Raw genomic sequence first — 18,766 nt, forward strand, 5'->3', positions numbered from 1 at the left:
ATAAAGTTGGAAGGCATAGTGCTTGTCCTCAAGACCTTATATAAAACTATAATAATCAAAGCAATATTGTATTTGCATCAAGACAAATAGGTCAATGGTACAAGACAGGCAACAAGAATAAAGAATCTAGCAATAGACCCACATGTATATGGAGAACTGATTTTTACCAAAGATATAAAGGCAAATTTGATGAAAAAAAAAAAAGAATAACGTTTTCAACATTGTACTGGAAAGATGGTCATCCACCCCCGTGTGTGTGTGTGTGTGTGTGTGTGTGTGTATGTGTGTATGTGTGTATGTGTGTGTGTGTATGTGTGTGTGTGTGTGTTACAAACAAATGTTCTGTAACCAGTTAATGAGTATAATACACTTATTTTCACCAAATACTCTCATTGTAACATCGTTTGATTAAAAGATAGGACAATATCTGTGACTTCAGTTTATAATATAAGTTTGTTTTTAAGTTTTTGGGGTTCCATAGAATAACATATTAAATTAATAACATTTCAAAGGTGACATTCTTTAGCATACATAGAAAAGATAATGCTAGTTTTTAGAATAAAATATGTCAACAATTATTATGTAAAACAAATTTGGGCCTTAATAGCTTCACTCTTTGGATGAACATTGCGAATTCAAAATGAACAAGCACTCTATTACTTGATGACTTCTTTTCCATCATTATTTTGTACTATTTTATTGGCAAGAAAATGTTTTTCTCCACACAATCTTCCCCTCTCTTATTTCCTCCATTAAATGTTCTTGAATCTATAAATGCTTTAAAACCAGTAATTCCCAGATGAAAAATGAATCATTATAGCACTCAGTGTTCCAAGTTTTGGCAGTGTTTGTTCTTTTGTTATTGTCTAAAGAGGAGTATTATTTGATGCTCTTTGGAGTTTTTGAAAATACAGGCTTCTAACAGTGATAATACATGTTCACAGCAGTCTTCACAGGAGGACATAGAATTTGAATACATAGCAGTGATGCATTATAGAAAATTTTGCTATTGTCCTCTTTACAAACATACAAAAAGATAAAAACAGATGAAAAGGAGGTGGGCAAGATGGCTGAATAGAGGTCCCCTGCACTCCTACATCAATGGATGTACAGCTACATATTGAGGTGAATGACTGTTGGAGAACATTAGGAAATGACAGTAGAGAAATGGAATGCTTGTTAAATCCAGAAACCTAGGATAGAAGTATAGCAAAATAAACAAAATATTCCAGCACTGAATCCCCTGCTCCACAGCTGGGGAGGAGGAGTCTCCTCTTGACAGGGATAAAGGTGAAAGATTGAGAGTTCCAGCATACTACTAGTGTGGACACACTGGCAATCCTTGCAATTGGGAAGTTTTGCAGCTCTTACAGGCTTCAGGTCTGAAAACTGCACAATAGGAAAAGGAATTCACTTTATCTCTCTGAGGAGGATGCTATAGCCTGGGAGCCATCTGGAGAAGGGATGTATTTTCTGAATGCAGGGTCACAAACCTCTGCATATCCCCATGTATTGGTCACCACAGACTGGCTTAGTGTGTGGCTGCCTCATGAGGCACGCTTGGTTGGTTGAATGAGTGCTATCCAGTGGGAAATAGATGTTGAGATGTGGAGGGAGCTGACAGTACCATCCACAAGAACCTGCCTTCTGAGACCAGCAGCATGGCTGGGAGCATGTAGTCTTTCATGGGTGCTGGGAATAAAAGCAGTTGCCCACACAGTTCCTGCTAACCTTCTCCAAGGACCACACAAGTGCCTGTCACTAACAAAGTACAAAAGAAATCTGAGTTTCCACGGCTCCCCTGCCCGCACAAACATGCAGAGGCAATCTCTGCTAACACCATCACACCTCTAGTTGTGGTCCACTACCAAGATGCACAGCCAAGGAAAGTTCACAGAAATTTTGTCTAGCAAGTGTTTATGGTTGTATTCCACTTAGAGCAGCCTCCACCTGTGACCCACACCCACTTAATACCTAGAGGACACTATAAATGAAAAAAAGGGGGGAAAGGTGGCCCTAGAGGACACTGTAAATGAAAAAAAAATGGGGAAGGGTGGGGAGAAAAGTCCCCTTTTGATGCCCTGCTTCCATGCTTTTGGGGTGCAAGGCTAAGAAAGTCTGAAGAGAAACTGTCCAGCACTGGACACATTCCCCCTTTCACTCTCTCCTTCAAGCACCTCAGCTGAGAGGGAGTGTCTGACTCCAGTTATGACACACTCTTGCCCAGGCTCTGGTGGGCATTACAAGTGAGAAAAATCTGAGGAGAAAACCCTCTAGCCATTGCTCGATCCCCAATCATGCATAATTAAGGGAGGGCAGCCCATACTGGTAGCAAAGAAGAATTACACAAGTTTTCCTACCTTTATACCTATATCAGGGTCATGGCCCTGTTTGATCCTATACCTTATATGATCCCATATTGCTAACAATATTAGGTGTGAGTATCACAGAGAGGATACTGTAATTCCTGCCCCTCTTGTAAAAGAGGAGCCTAATCAGAGAACAAGCCTTCACCAATACTCAAGCAGCCATTCAGTGACCCATTCAAGTAACTGAGAGCTAATAGCAATAGTACCTGAAGAAATGCCCATTACCAGAGACAGCCTACCATTCATATCATAGGAATAACTCTCCTCTCTACACCACACACACCTGAACTGCTAGAATGTCCCCACTCTTGTACAACCCACAGACACTGGGTCTCTCTGACTCCGACACAATATGCACTGTGCCAAAATCACTAAAGTCAAAGTAGTTTCTGAGAGATTAGACTATAGTAGCCAGCTGGAAATAAACTCAATAGTTTATATCCATTTACATAACAAGATGAAACCCTAAGACACATCTTCAGTGGAAATCCACTTACTAAGAAGGCCATAAGAAAAAATTGGTACTTATAATCCATTTCACTAGATAATAAATCTCAACCTATGAACACAAGAAACATTAAAAAAAGATCCTAACTCTCTAGTAGTAGATTCCAAAGATATTGGATTAAATGCCTGATAAAGAATTTCAAAGGCTGTTTTTTTAAAAAAATTCAATGAGATCTCAGAGAATATAGGTAAATAGGTGAAGGAAGTTTAGAAGACAATAGAATATGAATGACAAATTCAGCAAAGAAAGAGATTTTGTAGAGAACCAATCAGAAAGATTAAAAATGAAGAGTTTAATGCATCAGACAAAAAATTCAGTTGACAGCCAGATGAAGTGACACATGCCTATAATCCCAGCTCCTTGAGAGACTAAAGCAGAAGGATTATAAGTTCAAGGCCAACCTCACCAATTTAGCAAAACTCTGCCTCAAAATAAAAAATAAAAAATAAAAAGGATGGGGTATGTAGCTTGGTGTTAGTGTTCAATTTCCCAGTACCACCAAGATGAGTATTCATCCATTAGATGAATATTCAAAAGGAAAATTCAATTGAAGCCAGGCATAGTAGCACATATATGCCTGCAATTCCAGACACCTGAAAAACTGAGGTGGGAAGATCAAGGTTGAGGATGACCTGGGCGAAACAGTGTGAGAGCCCTGTAACAATTTTAAAAGAAGTTTAGTTGAAATCCTTAAATGAAGACTAGATAGAGTGGAGGAACAAATACATAAATTTGAGGACAGGTCTTCTGAAATATCACATATAGGCAGAAATGAAGAAAAAAATAAGGAAGAATGAGCAAAGCACTAGGACATTGTTGTGATTTAGATATGAGATGTCCTCCCGAAAGCTCATGTGTGAGATGATTCAAAAGAGATTAGAGGTGAAAAGACTAAAGGTTAAACCTAATCAGTGCATTATTCCCCTGATAGGGATTAACTGGGTGGCAACTATAGGCAGGTAGTCTGTGGTTGGAGGAGGAGAAGGCATGCCTTTGGGGTACATATTTTGTCCTTTGTGAAAGCGAAGTCTCCCTCTGTTTCTTAGTGACCATATCCTGAGTTGCTTTCCTCTACTACACTTTTTTGCCACAATGTCTGGCCTCATCTAAGGCCCAGAGCAATGGAGCTAGCCATATTATGGACTGAATCCTCTGAAATTGTGAGCCCCAAATAAACCTATTCTCCTTTAAAATTGTTCTTATCAGGTCTTTTGGTCATAGCAGCAAAAAATTGGCTAAAACAGAAATTATTTAAAGATCAAAAATCTGCACATCAGCATACCCAAAGGGGGAAAATACATTTTTTTTAAATATTTATTTTTCAGTTTTTGGTAGACAGAACATCTTTGTGTGTATGTGGTGCTGAGGATCGAACCCAGGCCGCACGCATTCGAGGCTAGCGTGCTACTGCTTGAGCCACATCCCCAGCCCCGGGAAAATACATTTTAAAGGCATAGAAAACCTATTCAATGAAATAATATCAGAAAACTTCCCTAATCTGGGGAATAACATGGTCATCCAGGTATATGAGGCCTATAGAAACCCAAATAGACATGAGCAGAAAAGACCCTCATAACCTGTTTATTATCAAAAATGCAAGACAAAGACAGTGTTTTGAAATCTCAAAGAGAAAAATCACCAAGTCACATTTAAGAACAACTCCACTAGATGAACAGTAGATTTCTCAGAAGAAATCCTACAGGGCATGAAATGATGTATTCCAAGTTCTGAAAGAAAATAATTGCCAACCAAGATGAATACACAGCAAAGTTATCCACAAATGAAGGAGAAATGATAAGACAAAATTAAAGAAATTTATGACCACCAGACCAGTCTTATAAAAAATACTAAAGGGAATTCTATACCAAGAAGTGAAAGAAAGATAACCACCATCAGAGTAGTATGTGAAATTATAAATCCCACTTAAAGAGCAAATAAACAAATGAAAAGTAGAAAACATTCAAACACTGCAAATACAATAAACCAGAAAAGTATCAAATGCTAAAAGTATAATAAACCAGTGAATCATAAAGATAATTAAGAGAGAAAGAATTAACCAAAGAATATTCAAAACAACTAGGAGAAAAATCAACAAAATGATAGGCACAAGTCCATAGTTTTCATTAATAACACTGAGAGTAAATGGTTTTAATTTTCTAGTTAAAAGATACAGACAGGCCAAAAATATTTAAAAATAAAGCTTAACAATATGCTGTGTACAAGAAACTCAGTTATCCATGGGGACACAAAAAGACTGAGTGAAAGGTTAGAATGGTGATATTCCAAGCAAACAGAATCCAAAAACAATAATAAGTAGCTATACTTATATGTGATATAATAGATGGTAAAGAAAAAAAATTAGTAAAAAAGAAGTCCACTATATTATGATCAAGGAATCTATTTATCAAAAGGATATAACAATTATTTGTCTAACTGCATATTACAAGGGAACACACAATTTTATAAATGAAATGATATTAGTCTTAAGAGAGAGAGCTCCAATATAAACATAAATGGGAATTCCAATATAAACATAAATGGGAATTTCAATACCCAACTATCACCAATGGGTAAGGCATCCAAACAAAAATCAATAAAGAAACATCAGAGTTAAACTACACTATAGATCAAATGGACTTAATATACACTTACAGAATATCCCATTCAACATCTTCAGAATATGCATTCTTTTCATCACTGCATGGAACTTCCTCTAGAATCGACCATTAATAAGTCTTACCATATTTTTGAAAATTGAACTCATATTCTGTATCTTTTCTGATCACGAGGAAAAGAAACCAGATCAATGGCAGAGAAACTTTAGAAATGACAAAAATACAAGGAGGCCAAATAACATACTTTTGAACAAACATTGGGTCTTTGAGAATGTCAGAAGGAAAACTTAAAAATACTTTGAAACAAATAAAAATGAGAACAAAACATACACCAACCTGCGGATATAACAAAAGCAGTACTACTACAAGGAATGTTTATAGTGATGAGGGCCTATTCAAAAAAAAGAAAGTTTTATTGATTTAAAATAAAAAGCCTAATGGTTTATTCCAATAATCTAGAAAAGTAAGAACAAACCATACTCAATATTAGTAAGAAGGAAGGTAATAATAAAGATCAGAGCATAAATAAATAAAACTCAGACTAAAATAACAAAGGATCCATGAAACAAAGAGTTGGTTCTTTGAAAATATAAACAAAATTGACAAACTTTCAAGTGAGACTAACCAAAAATAAAAATAAAAAAGGGAGAACACCAAAATACAAAAATAAAATTAGAGATGAAATAACACATTACAACTGATACTATAGAAGTTTCAAGAATTATTGGGATTATTTTGAAAAACTAATATACTAATAAATGAAAAATCTAGAATAAATGTACAAATTTGGGCATGTCTGACCAAAATTGAACAAAGAAGATACAAAACACCCAGTGAATCAATAACAAGAAATGACATTGAAATAGTAATAAAAAGTCTCCATTAAAGAAAAGTTCAAGACCAGATGACCTCACTGCTGAATTTTACCAAACATTTAAAGAAGACCTGACACTAATGCTTCTCAAAATTAATCCATAGAATTGAAAAGGGGTCTGTGAAACCAACATTACCCTGTTACCAAAACCTGACAAGGAATCTCAACAAAGAAAGGAAACTGTAGACAAATACCCCCAATAAACATAGATGCAACAATCCTCAACAAAATAGTTGAAAATTGAATACAACAGCACATTAAAATTATAACACACCCTAAGTTCATTTAGCTCCATGGATACAAGGACAGTTTAACATACACATAAATAAATAAATGTAATATATCACCCAAATAGAATGAAGGATACATATCACATGATCATCTCAAGAGAAGCAGAACAATCCTTTGATAAAATTTAACATCCCTTCCTGATAACAGCACTGAAAAATAGATATAGAAGGATCATATCTTAACATAATAAAGACTAAACATGATAAACTCACAGCCAACATCATATTTAATGGGAAAAATAGAATATCAGGAATAAGATAAGGGTGTCTACCCTCACCACTCATTTAATATGGCACTAGAAATTTCAGCCAGAGCAATTAGGCAAAACAAAGAAATTAGAAGCAAACAAATAGAAATGGAGGAAGTCAAATTATCCCTATTTGCAGATGATATGATTTTATACATAGAAAAACCTAAAGACTCCACCAAAGTACTATTAGAACTGGTAAGTGAATTCAGTAAAGTAGCAAGACACAAAAGTCAACATACAAAAATCAGTAAATTTCCTCTACACCAATAATGAATTGGCTGAAAAAGAAATTATGAAAACAATCCTATTCACAATATGCACACATACAATAAAAATTACCTAGGAATATATCAATTAAGAAAGTGAAAATGAAAAGTCCAAAGAAAGAAATTGAAAAAGATACTAAAAGGTGAAAAGATATCTTATGTTCATAGATTAGGAGAATTAATACTATTAAAATGTCTATTCTACTCAAAGTGATCTTTCAATACAAATTCCTTTAAAATACCAATGACATTTTTTTACAGAACTAGAAAAAAACATGAAAAGCCATATGGAAGCACAATAGACATTCAATAGCCAAAGCAATTTAAGCAAAAAAGAGTAAAGCTGAAGGCATTACCATTCCCAACTCTTAAGACATAATACATAACCATAGTACCAAAAACAGCATGCTATTAACAGAAACATACACACACACACACACAATAGATGACCCAGAAATAAATCCATACATATACAGCCAACTGATTCTCAACAAAGACACCAAAAGCATACACTGGAGAAAGGACAGGCTTTTTAATAAATGGTACTATGAAAACTGGATGTACACATGCAAAAGACCAAAACTGAATCCTATCTCTCACCCTGTTTAAAAAAAAATGGATCAAAAATGTATGATCTGAAACTACTACAGGAAAACAGAGGAAACACTTCAAGATATTGGTACAGTTGATGATTTTTTAATAGGGCACCAAAAGCATAGGAAATAAATGCAAAAATTTGCAAATGGGATTATATCAAATAGAAAGTTCCTTTACAGTAAAGGAAATAATAAACAGAGTGAAGAGAGAGCCACAGACTGGGAGAAATATTTGCCAGCTAGTCATCTGACAGAAGGTTAACACCCAGAATATATATAGAACTTAAAAAACTTAACACAAAATAAGCAATCCAATTAAAAAATGGTCAAATGTCTAAATAGATACTTCTAAAAATGAAATAAAAATGGCTAATATATGAAAAAATGGTATAAACTAGCAGAGAAATCCAAATCAAAAGTACAAGATACCATCTCAATCCAGTTAGCATGACTATTACAAATTTTAAAAAATGCTGATTGGGATGCAGGAAAAAAAGAAATTATTATAACTATGGGCATAAATAAACTTAGTACAGCCACAATGGAGAACATTATTGAGGTTTTTCAAAAAACTGGAACTAGCCGGGCATAGTTGCACATGCAGGAGGATCGTGAGTTCAAAGCCAGTAAATTTCCTCTACACCAATTGGCTGAAAAAGAAATTATGAAAACATAGGAAATAAATGCAAAAATAAATAGCAAAATAAATAGCAAAAGCAAGGCGCTAAGCAACTCAGTGAGCCCCTGTCTCTAAGTAAAATACAAAATAGGGCTGGGGATGTGGCCCAGTAGTCGATTGCCCCTGAGTTCAATCCCTGTTACCCCCCAGAAAAACAAAAAACAAAAAGCTAGAATTACCATGTGGTTTAGTTGTCTCACTTCTGGGCATAAACATAAAGTCAGAATACAAAAGAGATACCTCCAGATTCAAGTTTATTGTAGTACTATTCACAATAGCTGTGATGGTTTAGATATGAGGTGTCCCACCAAAGCTCATGTGTAAGACAATGAAAGAATGTTCAGAGGTAAAATGACTGGGTTATGAGAGCCTTAACATAATCAGTGCATTATCCACCTGAATATATTAAGTGAATGATAACTGTAATCAGGTAGGGTGGGGCTGGAGGAGGTAGGTCACTGGGAGACATGCCTTTGGAGTTTATGTTTTGTCCCTGGTGAACATCTGCTTTCTGATTGCCATGTCCTGAGCTGCATTCTTCCTCCATACACTTCTGCCATGATGTTCTGCCTCACTTCAGGCCTAAAGCCACAGAGTCACTCACTGTCAATGGACCGGGATCTTTGAAACTGTGAATCCTAAATAACCTTTTTCCTATTCTATTTCCTAAAATTGTTCTTGTCAGGTATTTTGGTCCCCATGACAAAATAAAAGCTGAGTAAAAGAACAGCTAAGATATGGAATCAGCCTAGATGCCCATTGACAGATGAATGCATAAAGAAAATATGATATATATATACAAGAAAGTATTATTCATAAATGAGAATAAAATCCTATCATTTGCAGTTAAATTGATGGAACTGGTACTTTTTTTTTTTGGCTAGAAAATAAGATGTAATGTGGCCTCCAGTGGATATAATGATTACAGGTACCGTTCTAGGTGGAACAAAGATATATAAAATAAGCAAATCAAAACAATGAAGACATTACAATCACTCTAGAATGTGGCCAGCTACATTCACAAGTACTAGAGAAGAGCCAAAGATCTTTTTCTGAGAGGAAAACAATAACAATAACAAAAACAAAAACAGTAAAAATTTGATTATTCTTCATATCAAGCTAATTGGTCTAGCTGGACAAAAGTGAAAATAAGAGTTGGACTTTAAAATTTCAGAAATTTTTCACATGTGCCAATCTCTTGTATATTCTAACATGAACTATCAACACACACATTGCATGAAAGTTAAATAATGTTAAAGAATTCAATAATAAACTAGATATGATTCTATACATGTTAAGAGGTACTTAATATTCTGCTAATTTATTAGCAAGCTAATGAATCTGCCATTTTTTACATTCTCTGATTTCTTTCTGGATGAATTTTTAGATTACAGAATCAGAGAACCCAATACTTAATTTTAGTCCCCCAGAAAAAAAGTCTTTCTCTAAACCAACAAAATAATTACATTTGAGTTTCTAAAGAAGTTTGTCTAAGTAAAATGTACTTGGTTAAAAGAGAACTATGTGACAAAAGACTTTCCTTTTTTGCCTTAGTTATCAGAAAGTTTTAAATTTATTTCAGGGTCCAACTAGGATTAGCTTGACTCAAGGACCTAATAGTAACTACTCCTTTAATATCCCCTTGGCAATCTCATCATATTTTATCTTGCTTCATGTTATAATCGAATGGTACATACTTCACAGACTTCAAGTCCTTATAGAACAATTCAGTAAATAAATGCTAAAGGAATCCATCTGTCAGGATAATTTGTTGAGCACAATAACATAACACAGAAATGTATTCACCAGAGTTTTACATTATGGAATGATTTTCATAAAAACTATATAAAAAAATTAAGAGCAACCAGTCATCATCCTTGGTGGTCATTTCTATTATCAGAAATCACATCTATAGCTTATGCATTTTTTACTTTAAATTAAATACTATCATATTACTTTTTCAATAGAAAACTATCAACTAATCAAATTGTCTTGTAAGGCAGAACTGAATACTTCCCACTCCTGTGCTATCTGTTAACACACAAAAATCACAAGAAGACTGGCCCAGTCATAAAAGGCTATAGTAATGTGAACTTGGAAATAACACAATTGATGTTTGTTCTCACACTGGGTAGATTGAAGTCCTTGGTTTCTTGGAGGTAAGATGTGAAGGAGAAGGTGTGACTAGAAATGCCCTTGGCATCCTTCCTACCAAGACTCTGTGGGGTTTATCTCCTAACCAGGAGGTTCCAGGAAGAGTGCAGAACCCTGAAAGATCCTGTCAGCCAAGGATCAAGAAATGTATCCATATAATTCAAACTTGTCCCACATCAGGGACAAGGACAGAATTTGGAACAACCTACCCAATCACAATTAACAACACACGGCTGCACATTTAATAGCCTATAATCACAAAATTCTGTTATATAAGAATGAAAATTTTGGACTTCACTTAATTATGGCAGAATTTTCTCTACTTTCTTAAAATTAAGAAAAGTCACCTTGTTTGTTTGTTTACTAGTCTCCAATATTCACATTTAATTTAGCTAATTAATTGTCTCAACTATGTAGAATTTTGTTACTAAAAGTTGTTAAGAGTTTTGCAGATAAATACACCTGCTGATTCTTAAATAATTTATGGGGAAAAAAAGCTAAGATGTTCATACTCATATACTGGTAGGGCTATTAAGTTTAAGGCTATGGTAGGGCTATTAAGTTTCATCAAGAATAGGACACATTTTGAAGTTTTCCATACCTTACCTGGGGCAAATCTGTTAGGATTCCCAGGAACCAGGAGAGTACTAGAGCCTAGGTTCATATTCAGAAAGTTAGAAGTCAATTTGTGAGAGTACTAAAGCCAAGGTTACTTACATTATGATGATGCCATTGTCAATGGAAAATGAGTCTGAAGGTAGTCCAGCAATATTCCAAGTTCGAATTGTCACAGCTTCTCCCAGGGTACCCATAAGAGAATACTCATCTGAGCAGGGAATACTTTTTAGTTTGCACAACTCTGTCCACTCCTTGGTTTGGTTCTTTAAAGCATTTGCAGAAAGATATAGAGAGGATGTTACAATAATAATATTTTGTAAACTCCTCAATTATACTTTGAACTTTGAGAAAACCCACCATTATCAAAACTTCTGTAGCAGATTTTTGTTCAAATAACATTCTAATTAAGAGGGTCAGTTATGCATTTTAGTAAAAATGAAATATATTCAATGTTCGGATAAAACCTAGATTGATTATATAATGAAGTCAGGATTTTGTATCTGGAAAAAAATAATTACCTATTGTTATCCTAAAACTTCATTTTTTACAGAGTAGTTGGAAACCACATTTTTCCTTAGATTACAGATATTTAGTAAAACTTAACATTTAAAGTAAATCCATTTTGAATAAGTAGAGGAAACAGAAAACATTTCTAGTTTTCATATGCCCTTGAGAGGGTCCATGGTAGGGCTAGTAAGTTTCATCAAGAATAAGACACATTTTGGAATTTTCCATACTCTAGCTGGGGCAAGTCTATTAGGATTCACAGGAATCAGGAGAGTACTAAAGCCAAGGTTCGTACTCAGAAGTTAGAAGTCAATGTTCAAGTTCAAGTTACAGATCAAAACCTTCAAAAACAGTGAAAGACTTGAGTAGAGAGAAATGAGCTAGAACAAAGGGAAGGCATCAACAAATCACATGGGAAGATGAATATGCATGGTCATGGTACCAGCTTTTGGTTTGATGAGGCCACTGTGTGCGCGCAGGTGGCACTGGCTCAGAGCGTATGGTGGGCACTACCATCTCCCCTTGGGTCTTGCTGAGTAGGCTGAACCAACATTCTGATTTGCACATGAAAGGCAATGACAGTTTGAGAGAGTTGATGACTTTCACGACTTGGGATAGGCCAGTTAATATTATGTAGAATGCTCCTTATATGGGTCTGTATGGAGTTCCCTCATGATTCACCTTGTCATGCACCTTGCCAGGAATATCACAGAAATGTTGCTGTTCTCATTTCATCCCATCAATGGTACATGATTTTAAATTGTTCATTTACTGACAACATTACTTTTTATTACTTGATTAAAGTGTTGACTTCCAGGCTTCTATTTCAAATTATATAATATGTGTGATATTACAGGTTCTTTGGATGGTAGAATACAACACAAAGACACTCAGATGAAAGAAGTTTTTGTTATTTATGGCTCTAAACTGTAAGAAGGCTGTCACACAGTGCCACAAAATGTATCACACCAGAGACAGAGTAACAAAGCTGGAGCTACAAAAGGCAGCTTGAGTGTGGTAAGCAGGATGGAATTAGCAAGGTTTCATGTATTTCAGAGGATTGGGTATTTTGAATAATTCTGTGGGCATAAGGAAAGGAACTGCTTCTGGGTATCCAGGATCTTGGAGCCTCTGCAGGGAGCCTAAAATAACCCAGGAGTGTTAGAGCTTGAAAAGAAAAATCGCTGGGGTGAGGGCTTCTCTCATTTGTGAGAAAACTGCTCAAAAATGAGAATCCAGAGCTTTTATCCATGATTCAAAATAGTGAAGACAGCACTTGTGAATGATGTCACAGCTTTTCTACTGCTAAGTTGTTCTTTCCCCTCTCGTTGCAACTAACATTGAAGCCTTTGTTCAGATACTTTGTGACTAGGAAAATGTCCTGGCTTTTGCCAAGCACTCATTTTTTTTTTCATTTATTAATTTATGTCAGCATAGATTCATCTTTTTAAATTTTATTCAATGGGTTATGTTACTATTGTTATTTATTGTGATGCTGCAATGATCTAAACTTTGACAGTAGAAGTACTCTAAGCTAAATTCTATATCCTTTTTCTCTGGGCACTTCCTTACTCTTGCTCCCAAAAGATATTTCAGGCTTATCTTACATTTTGGGTGGGAGGTGCTAGGGATTGAACTCAGGGGCACTTGACTACTGAGCCACATCCCCAGGCCTGTTTTGTATTTTAGTCAGAGACTGGGTCTCACTGAGTTGCTTAGTGCTTTGCTGTTGCTGAGGCTGGCTTTGAACTTGCGATTCTCCTGCATCAGCCTCCTGAGCCACTGGGATTACAGGCATGAGCCACTGCACCCAGCTGATCTTCCTTTTTTAAGGTCAGTTGATTAGCAGCCTTAATTCCACCTGCAAAATCCCTGAATCATATAACACATTCACATGTATAAACACATATAAATGTAGTCATACTTGGAGATAAAGATCCTGGGGGCAAAAATCCTACCTATCATAGGTACTTAATAAATATCATCTGGCTGTTTTATTTTGTTTTATGTGGTTGTTGTACCCAGCACAGGTGGAGTGACTATGTGAGTTGGAAGGGCAGTTGGCATTTCCTATGTGGATTCTGTCTCCCAGTACACAGTTCCTATTGGCATGGTTTCTTCTGTATGAATCTGCAAGTTTGTTCAAAGTTAGCTTGATGATGGAGTAGGCATGACAGTCGATGAAATGGGGGAAAAGAGAAAATGGAAGCAATATTTCCTTTGGAATGCTCTGTTTAAAGTTCACAGGTATAGTATGTTGCCACAGATGAACTCTGGGGTAGCAATTTAAGTGGCCCAATTATATGTCCATAGGGTATGTAGCACCAGAGAGTTAAATGAAAGAAACATGGAGGACTCTGAATAAGTATCCTAAAACACAAGCCAAGACCCTGGTTACTAACCTAGTGGTAAGACATATGATACAAGTAGAAAAGTAACCATGAGCGCCATCTTGGTGACAATATCACCCCTAAAACAGTTTTTATTCTGATTATTGGCAGGAAAGCTGTTGCTTACACAATGTGTGAATTAAGTCTAATCCAGGGTTTGTATATTCCTATCAGAAGTGTAAGATATTAAGGGGATAGGCATAGTCAATGGAGTTGAAGAACTAAGGGCCTCATTAACCAATTAGACTTTCTATATTTATGAAAAGCAGTGTAAATTCTAGGAAGAGGTTGACAAATAATTGACAACTACTTAGATTCTGGCTTTAAGCTTTTTTCCCACAAGTAGAATCTGAGATGAGGACTGATGCGAGGCACTTTATTGAAGAGTGGATGCCAGAGAAAGGAGTAGAAGCCAATCAAGGATGAAGGATCAGCCTCATTTCTGCAGGAGGTGATTTTGGTTTGATCCCACAAGGAACCATGGGAGTATAAATTATTCCTTGGAGTTGTCCCAACCACAAAACCAAGAAACAGATTCTCATACTCCTGCCTCTGTCTGAGCCAGAAGTGGGGGTCTAAGAACCCAAGGGAAGACTGACTTCCCCTGCTGCCACCCCAGGAAAAAAAAAGTCATAGTTACCAGCCATTGGACGTGAAAGCACGTAGAGGCCAGGTGAGGACCTGGGCATAGCACTGACTTTGCTACTACAACCTTGACTTAAGCTTAAAGTTGAATGAGAGACCTCTGATGGAGTGCAGATGGCCAACTGTCTTGACTTGAGAGACGGATATGTGAGTGTAGGTCACAGAATAGGACTCTTACCACTGGATGATGTTTGCTTCCTTTCTAGGGATTGTCATGAACAGGAAAAGAATTTATTGGGAAAGGGTCAATTTTATCAATTTGTTGCTTCTTCCTCATTCCTTCTTCCCAGGCTACATGATTTTGTGCTTTGTCATTCTCCATATCTTACAGAACCAATCCTTCATACCCTCTGAACATAGCCTTTCCAGACTTCTTTGTCTTAGTCCCTGAGTATATTCACACTTGTTCACACTTGCCTGTTCAAATCCCCAACCTGCTTCAGCTGATGTGAGGCACTTTATTGAGCAGCCAGACTCAAAGGAGGAATCGAGTTGGGCTCCCTTTCACTTTTCTAACTTGAATTCTCTTGGGGAAAAAGTTCTTTGTTCCTGTGGCACCCTTTTTCTGCTAGGTACAGCCTCAGTCATGTGTCGGGTGCTTGCCAGGACTGTACAGCTGTCTTTGCTCAGATCTCTCAGCTCCTGCAGACCAGCATGGCTACCTCAAAATGGCTCCCACCAGTTGGGAAAAATGGGGTGCTTTTCATACACCAGTGCAGAGTGCAGCCTCTGGATAAGTCAAGGGCAGGCTAATTTTCTGAATTCAGGATTTTACAAACTAAATCTGCCTGTTGTACTTCTCTGTATTCTCCCTTCCCTCCGTGCTGAATCAGCACCGATACCACTGCTGCTGTTGCTACTGTTGCTGAAGCCAGAGGGTAAAAAATAGTCAATATAGATAATAAATAAGTGGGTCCCATTAGAAAGATGGGGGCTGGTTGTAAAGGGAAAAAAAATCAAATGCTGACATCTCCAAAGTCCTTTATACCTCCTACTCCAACCTGTTGCTAAGGTAACCTTCCCCAGGGATTGTTTCTTCCTGCAGGGAGTTGTAGGAGTTGTTAATTAATGCCTCCTGGAAGCAGTATGGAGACTCCTTGGAAAGCTGGGAATGGAACTACCATTTGACCCAGCTATCCCTCTCTTTGGTCTATACCCAAAGGACTTAAAAACAGCAAACTACAAGGACACAGCCACATCAATGTTTACAGCAGCACAATTCACAATAGCTCAACTGCGGAACCAACATAGATGTCCTTCAATAGATGAATGGATAAAGAAAATGTAGTGTGCATACACAATGGAATATTACTCAGCAATAAAAGAGAATAAAATCATGGCATTTGCAGGTAAATGGATGGTGTTGGAAAATATAATGCTAAGTGAAGTTAGTCAATCCCAAAAAAACAAATGCCAGATGTTTTCTCTGATATGAGGAGGCTGATTCATAGTAGGGTTGGGAGGGGGAGCATGGGAGGATTAGATTAATTCTACATAGGGCAAAAGGGGAGGGAGGGAAAGAGAGGATGCATAGGGGTAAAAAAGGATGGATACCATTACCCTAAGTACATTTATGAAGACACAAATGGTGTGAATTTACTTTATATACAACCAGAGACATGAAAAATTGTGCTTTATATGTATAATATGAATTGTAATGCATTCTACTGTCATATATAACAAATTAGAATAAAAAATAAAAAAATTTAAAAAAATTAATGCCTCCTGGGCTGTTGCCTTCCTGCCTGGATCACTGCACCCTTTGGTCCTTCCCCTGCCAGTTTTCGTCTTACCTTTTGGCCCATCCTTGTGGGCAGGATGGAGAGAGTTAAGGGGAGGAGAGGGCAGGAAAACAAAGAAAATCTAAAATGTATAAAAGGGGCAGGACACTCCCACTTCTTTGGATACTGACTCCAGGTCCTTTTTTTTTCCTCTGGAGAGAAGTCCATTTCTATCCTTTAAATAAAACTTGTTTTCTATGCCTGCCTTGGAGTTTCTCAGGTGGTCAATATCACATCTGGGGAAATGGGACTTGTCCTTACTGGTAAAACTGTATAGCAGCAGCAACTAGCTTGGCTACAGTGTAGTCTCTTCTGTGTTTAATGTACCCAAATTTCTGAGTCTCTAAGACGTTCTGTCAAACATTGGGTTTTAGAGAAATCCTTCTTTCACTCATCTTGCCGAGAAGCAGTATCCCTGCTACCTGGTCATGGAGGGACAAGGAATGCAGCCTCCTCCAGCCCATCACCTTGAATCTCTAATTAATAGAATTTCAGGAAGGCTCATCTTTTCCTCCCCCAAAACTTCAGTCTTTGAAATGATTTTGAAATGACTTATTGAGACTCATGGAGAGTAGCGATTAAGCACATGAAAACACACTCTTTTATTCAGCTTTTTCACGGCTGTGACCAAAACAGCTGACAGGGACAATTTTAGGAGGAAAAGCTTATGTTTGGGCTAACAAGTTTCAGAGGTCTCAGTCCATAGATGGCTGACTCCGTTCCTCAGGCCCCTAGCTGAGAGAGAACATCATAGTGGAAGAGTGTGGTAGAGGAAAGCAGTGCAGGGCATTTCACCTCTAAAGCTTCTTTTATTATCTCACATGTCAGCTTTTGGGAGACACCTGACATCTAAACCATAACACACACACACACACACACACACACACACACACACACACACACCTGATTCCTTTATACTTGTTTAGAAACTAAAATTTTGTATAAGAGTCTATCATTTCACCTTATATTTAGTTAAGGTTTAGATATGAGGTGTCCACCCAAAGCTCACGTGTGAACTGCAAGAATTTTCAGAGTTGAAATAATCAATGAGATCTTCAGCTTAATCAATTCATTAATCCATTGATACATAGTAAGTGGGTGTTAACGGCAGGCAGGTAGAGAGTAGCTGAAGGATGTAGGTCACTGGGTGTGTGTGTATTTTGGGGATTTACATTTTGTCCCTGAGGAGTGGGGAGCTCACCCTCTTTCCTCCTCCCCACTCTCTCTCTCTCTGCTTTCTGGATGCCATATCCTGGGATGCTTTCCTTCTTCATGCCCTTTCACCATAATATTCTGCTTCCGAGGTATGGAGTTGGTGGACCATGTGCTACACCATGAGCCATCTGAAAACCATGAGCCAAAATAAACTTCCTCCTTTAAAATTGTTTTTTTTGTCAGGTTTTACAGTCACAGCAACGTAATAACTGACTAAAACACATTTCTCAGTACATTTTTTTTGTTCTTAAAAAAATAGTATTTAGAAGAGTATTTCATATAACATCTTTTGGCTACCAACCTAATTTATAGGATAACTAAAACACACAACTAGAAATCATTTGAAAATATTTTGTGGCTCCTTGTACTTATATCCCAATCCCCTAAAAAATATCACAAAAAAAACCCATAATCTCCCTGAGGTTAATGTTGACTATGATGAGAAGAGGTCAAGAAGAGATCCAAAACATTCCTTACCTGTCTGTAGTTAGATGTAAAGGCCCCCAGGTAAGCAACAACTCCTGAGGAAACGAGGATATCACCTGTCAGGTTGATGTACGACTGACCCAGCTCCAGAGCTGTATGGCTCCATCTAGTTTTCTCACCTCCAAGGCCTCCAATCAACTGTTCAGCTCTTTCTAGTTTTTTGCTGCATAAGTCAACCTCAAAAATAAAAGTAAGTTTTTATTAACATCCATAAGTAGAATAAGTTTAAAATTTGGCCACATTTTACCATTAGAGATTTTTTTTAAAGAATTTCAAACTTTCACCTAGAAATTTGTAAAAAAAAATAAAAAAGATAATATGTGATCATTTCACTATTATAAAGTCCATCATATTTTAGAATTTTTAAAAAATAAATTAATATAATTTATGAAATTCATAATGGATATCTAGCATATAATGCAAATTATAACCAAGGAAATGACTTATAAGAGACTGAAAGTTAGTTAACTAATAAAGAACAGTCTGCAAATAAACATTTTTTCCCTCCATTTAAAAAAATCA

At 36.7% G+C, this 18,766-nt stretch overlaps 1 protein-coding gene across 1 annotated transcript in view; it reads right to left on the reverse strand.

Annotated features, from left to right (window-relative positions):
* Dnah7 (dynein axonemal heavy chain 7) overlaps positions 1–18,766 on the reverse strand; it is a 282,698-nt gene that overhangs the window by 84,461 nt on the left and 179,471 nt on the right. Inside the window, exons 44-45 of the mRNA XM_026408842.2 lie at positions 18,236–18,421; positions 11,320–11,483 (exon numbers count right to left, since the gene is read on the reverse strand). Coding sequence (XP_026264627.2) covers positions 11,320–11,483; positions 18,236–18,421 — 350 coding nt within the window. The remainder of the gene's footprint in view (positions 1–11,319; positions 11,484–18,235; positions 18,422–18,766) is intronic.

The sequence above is a fragment of the Urocitellus parryii genome, chromosome 1 (genome assembly GCF_045843805.1).
Source record: "Urocitellus parryii isolate mUroPar1 chromosome 1, mUroPar1.hap1, whole genome shotgun sequence".
NCBI classification, from domain to species: Eukaryota; Metazoa; Chordata; class Mammalia; order Rodentia; family Sciuridae; genus Urocitellus; species Urocitellus parryii.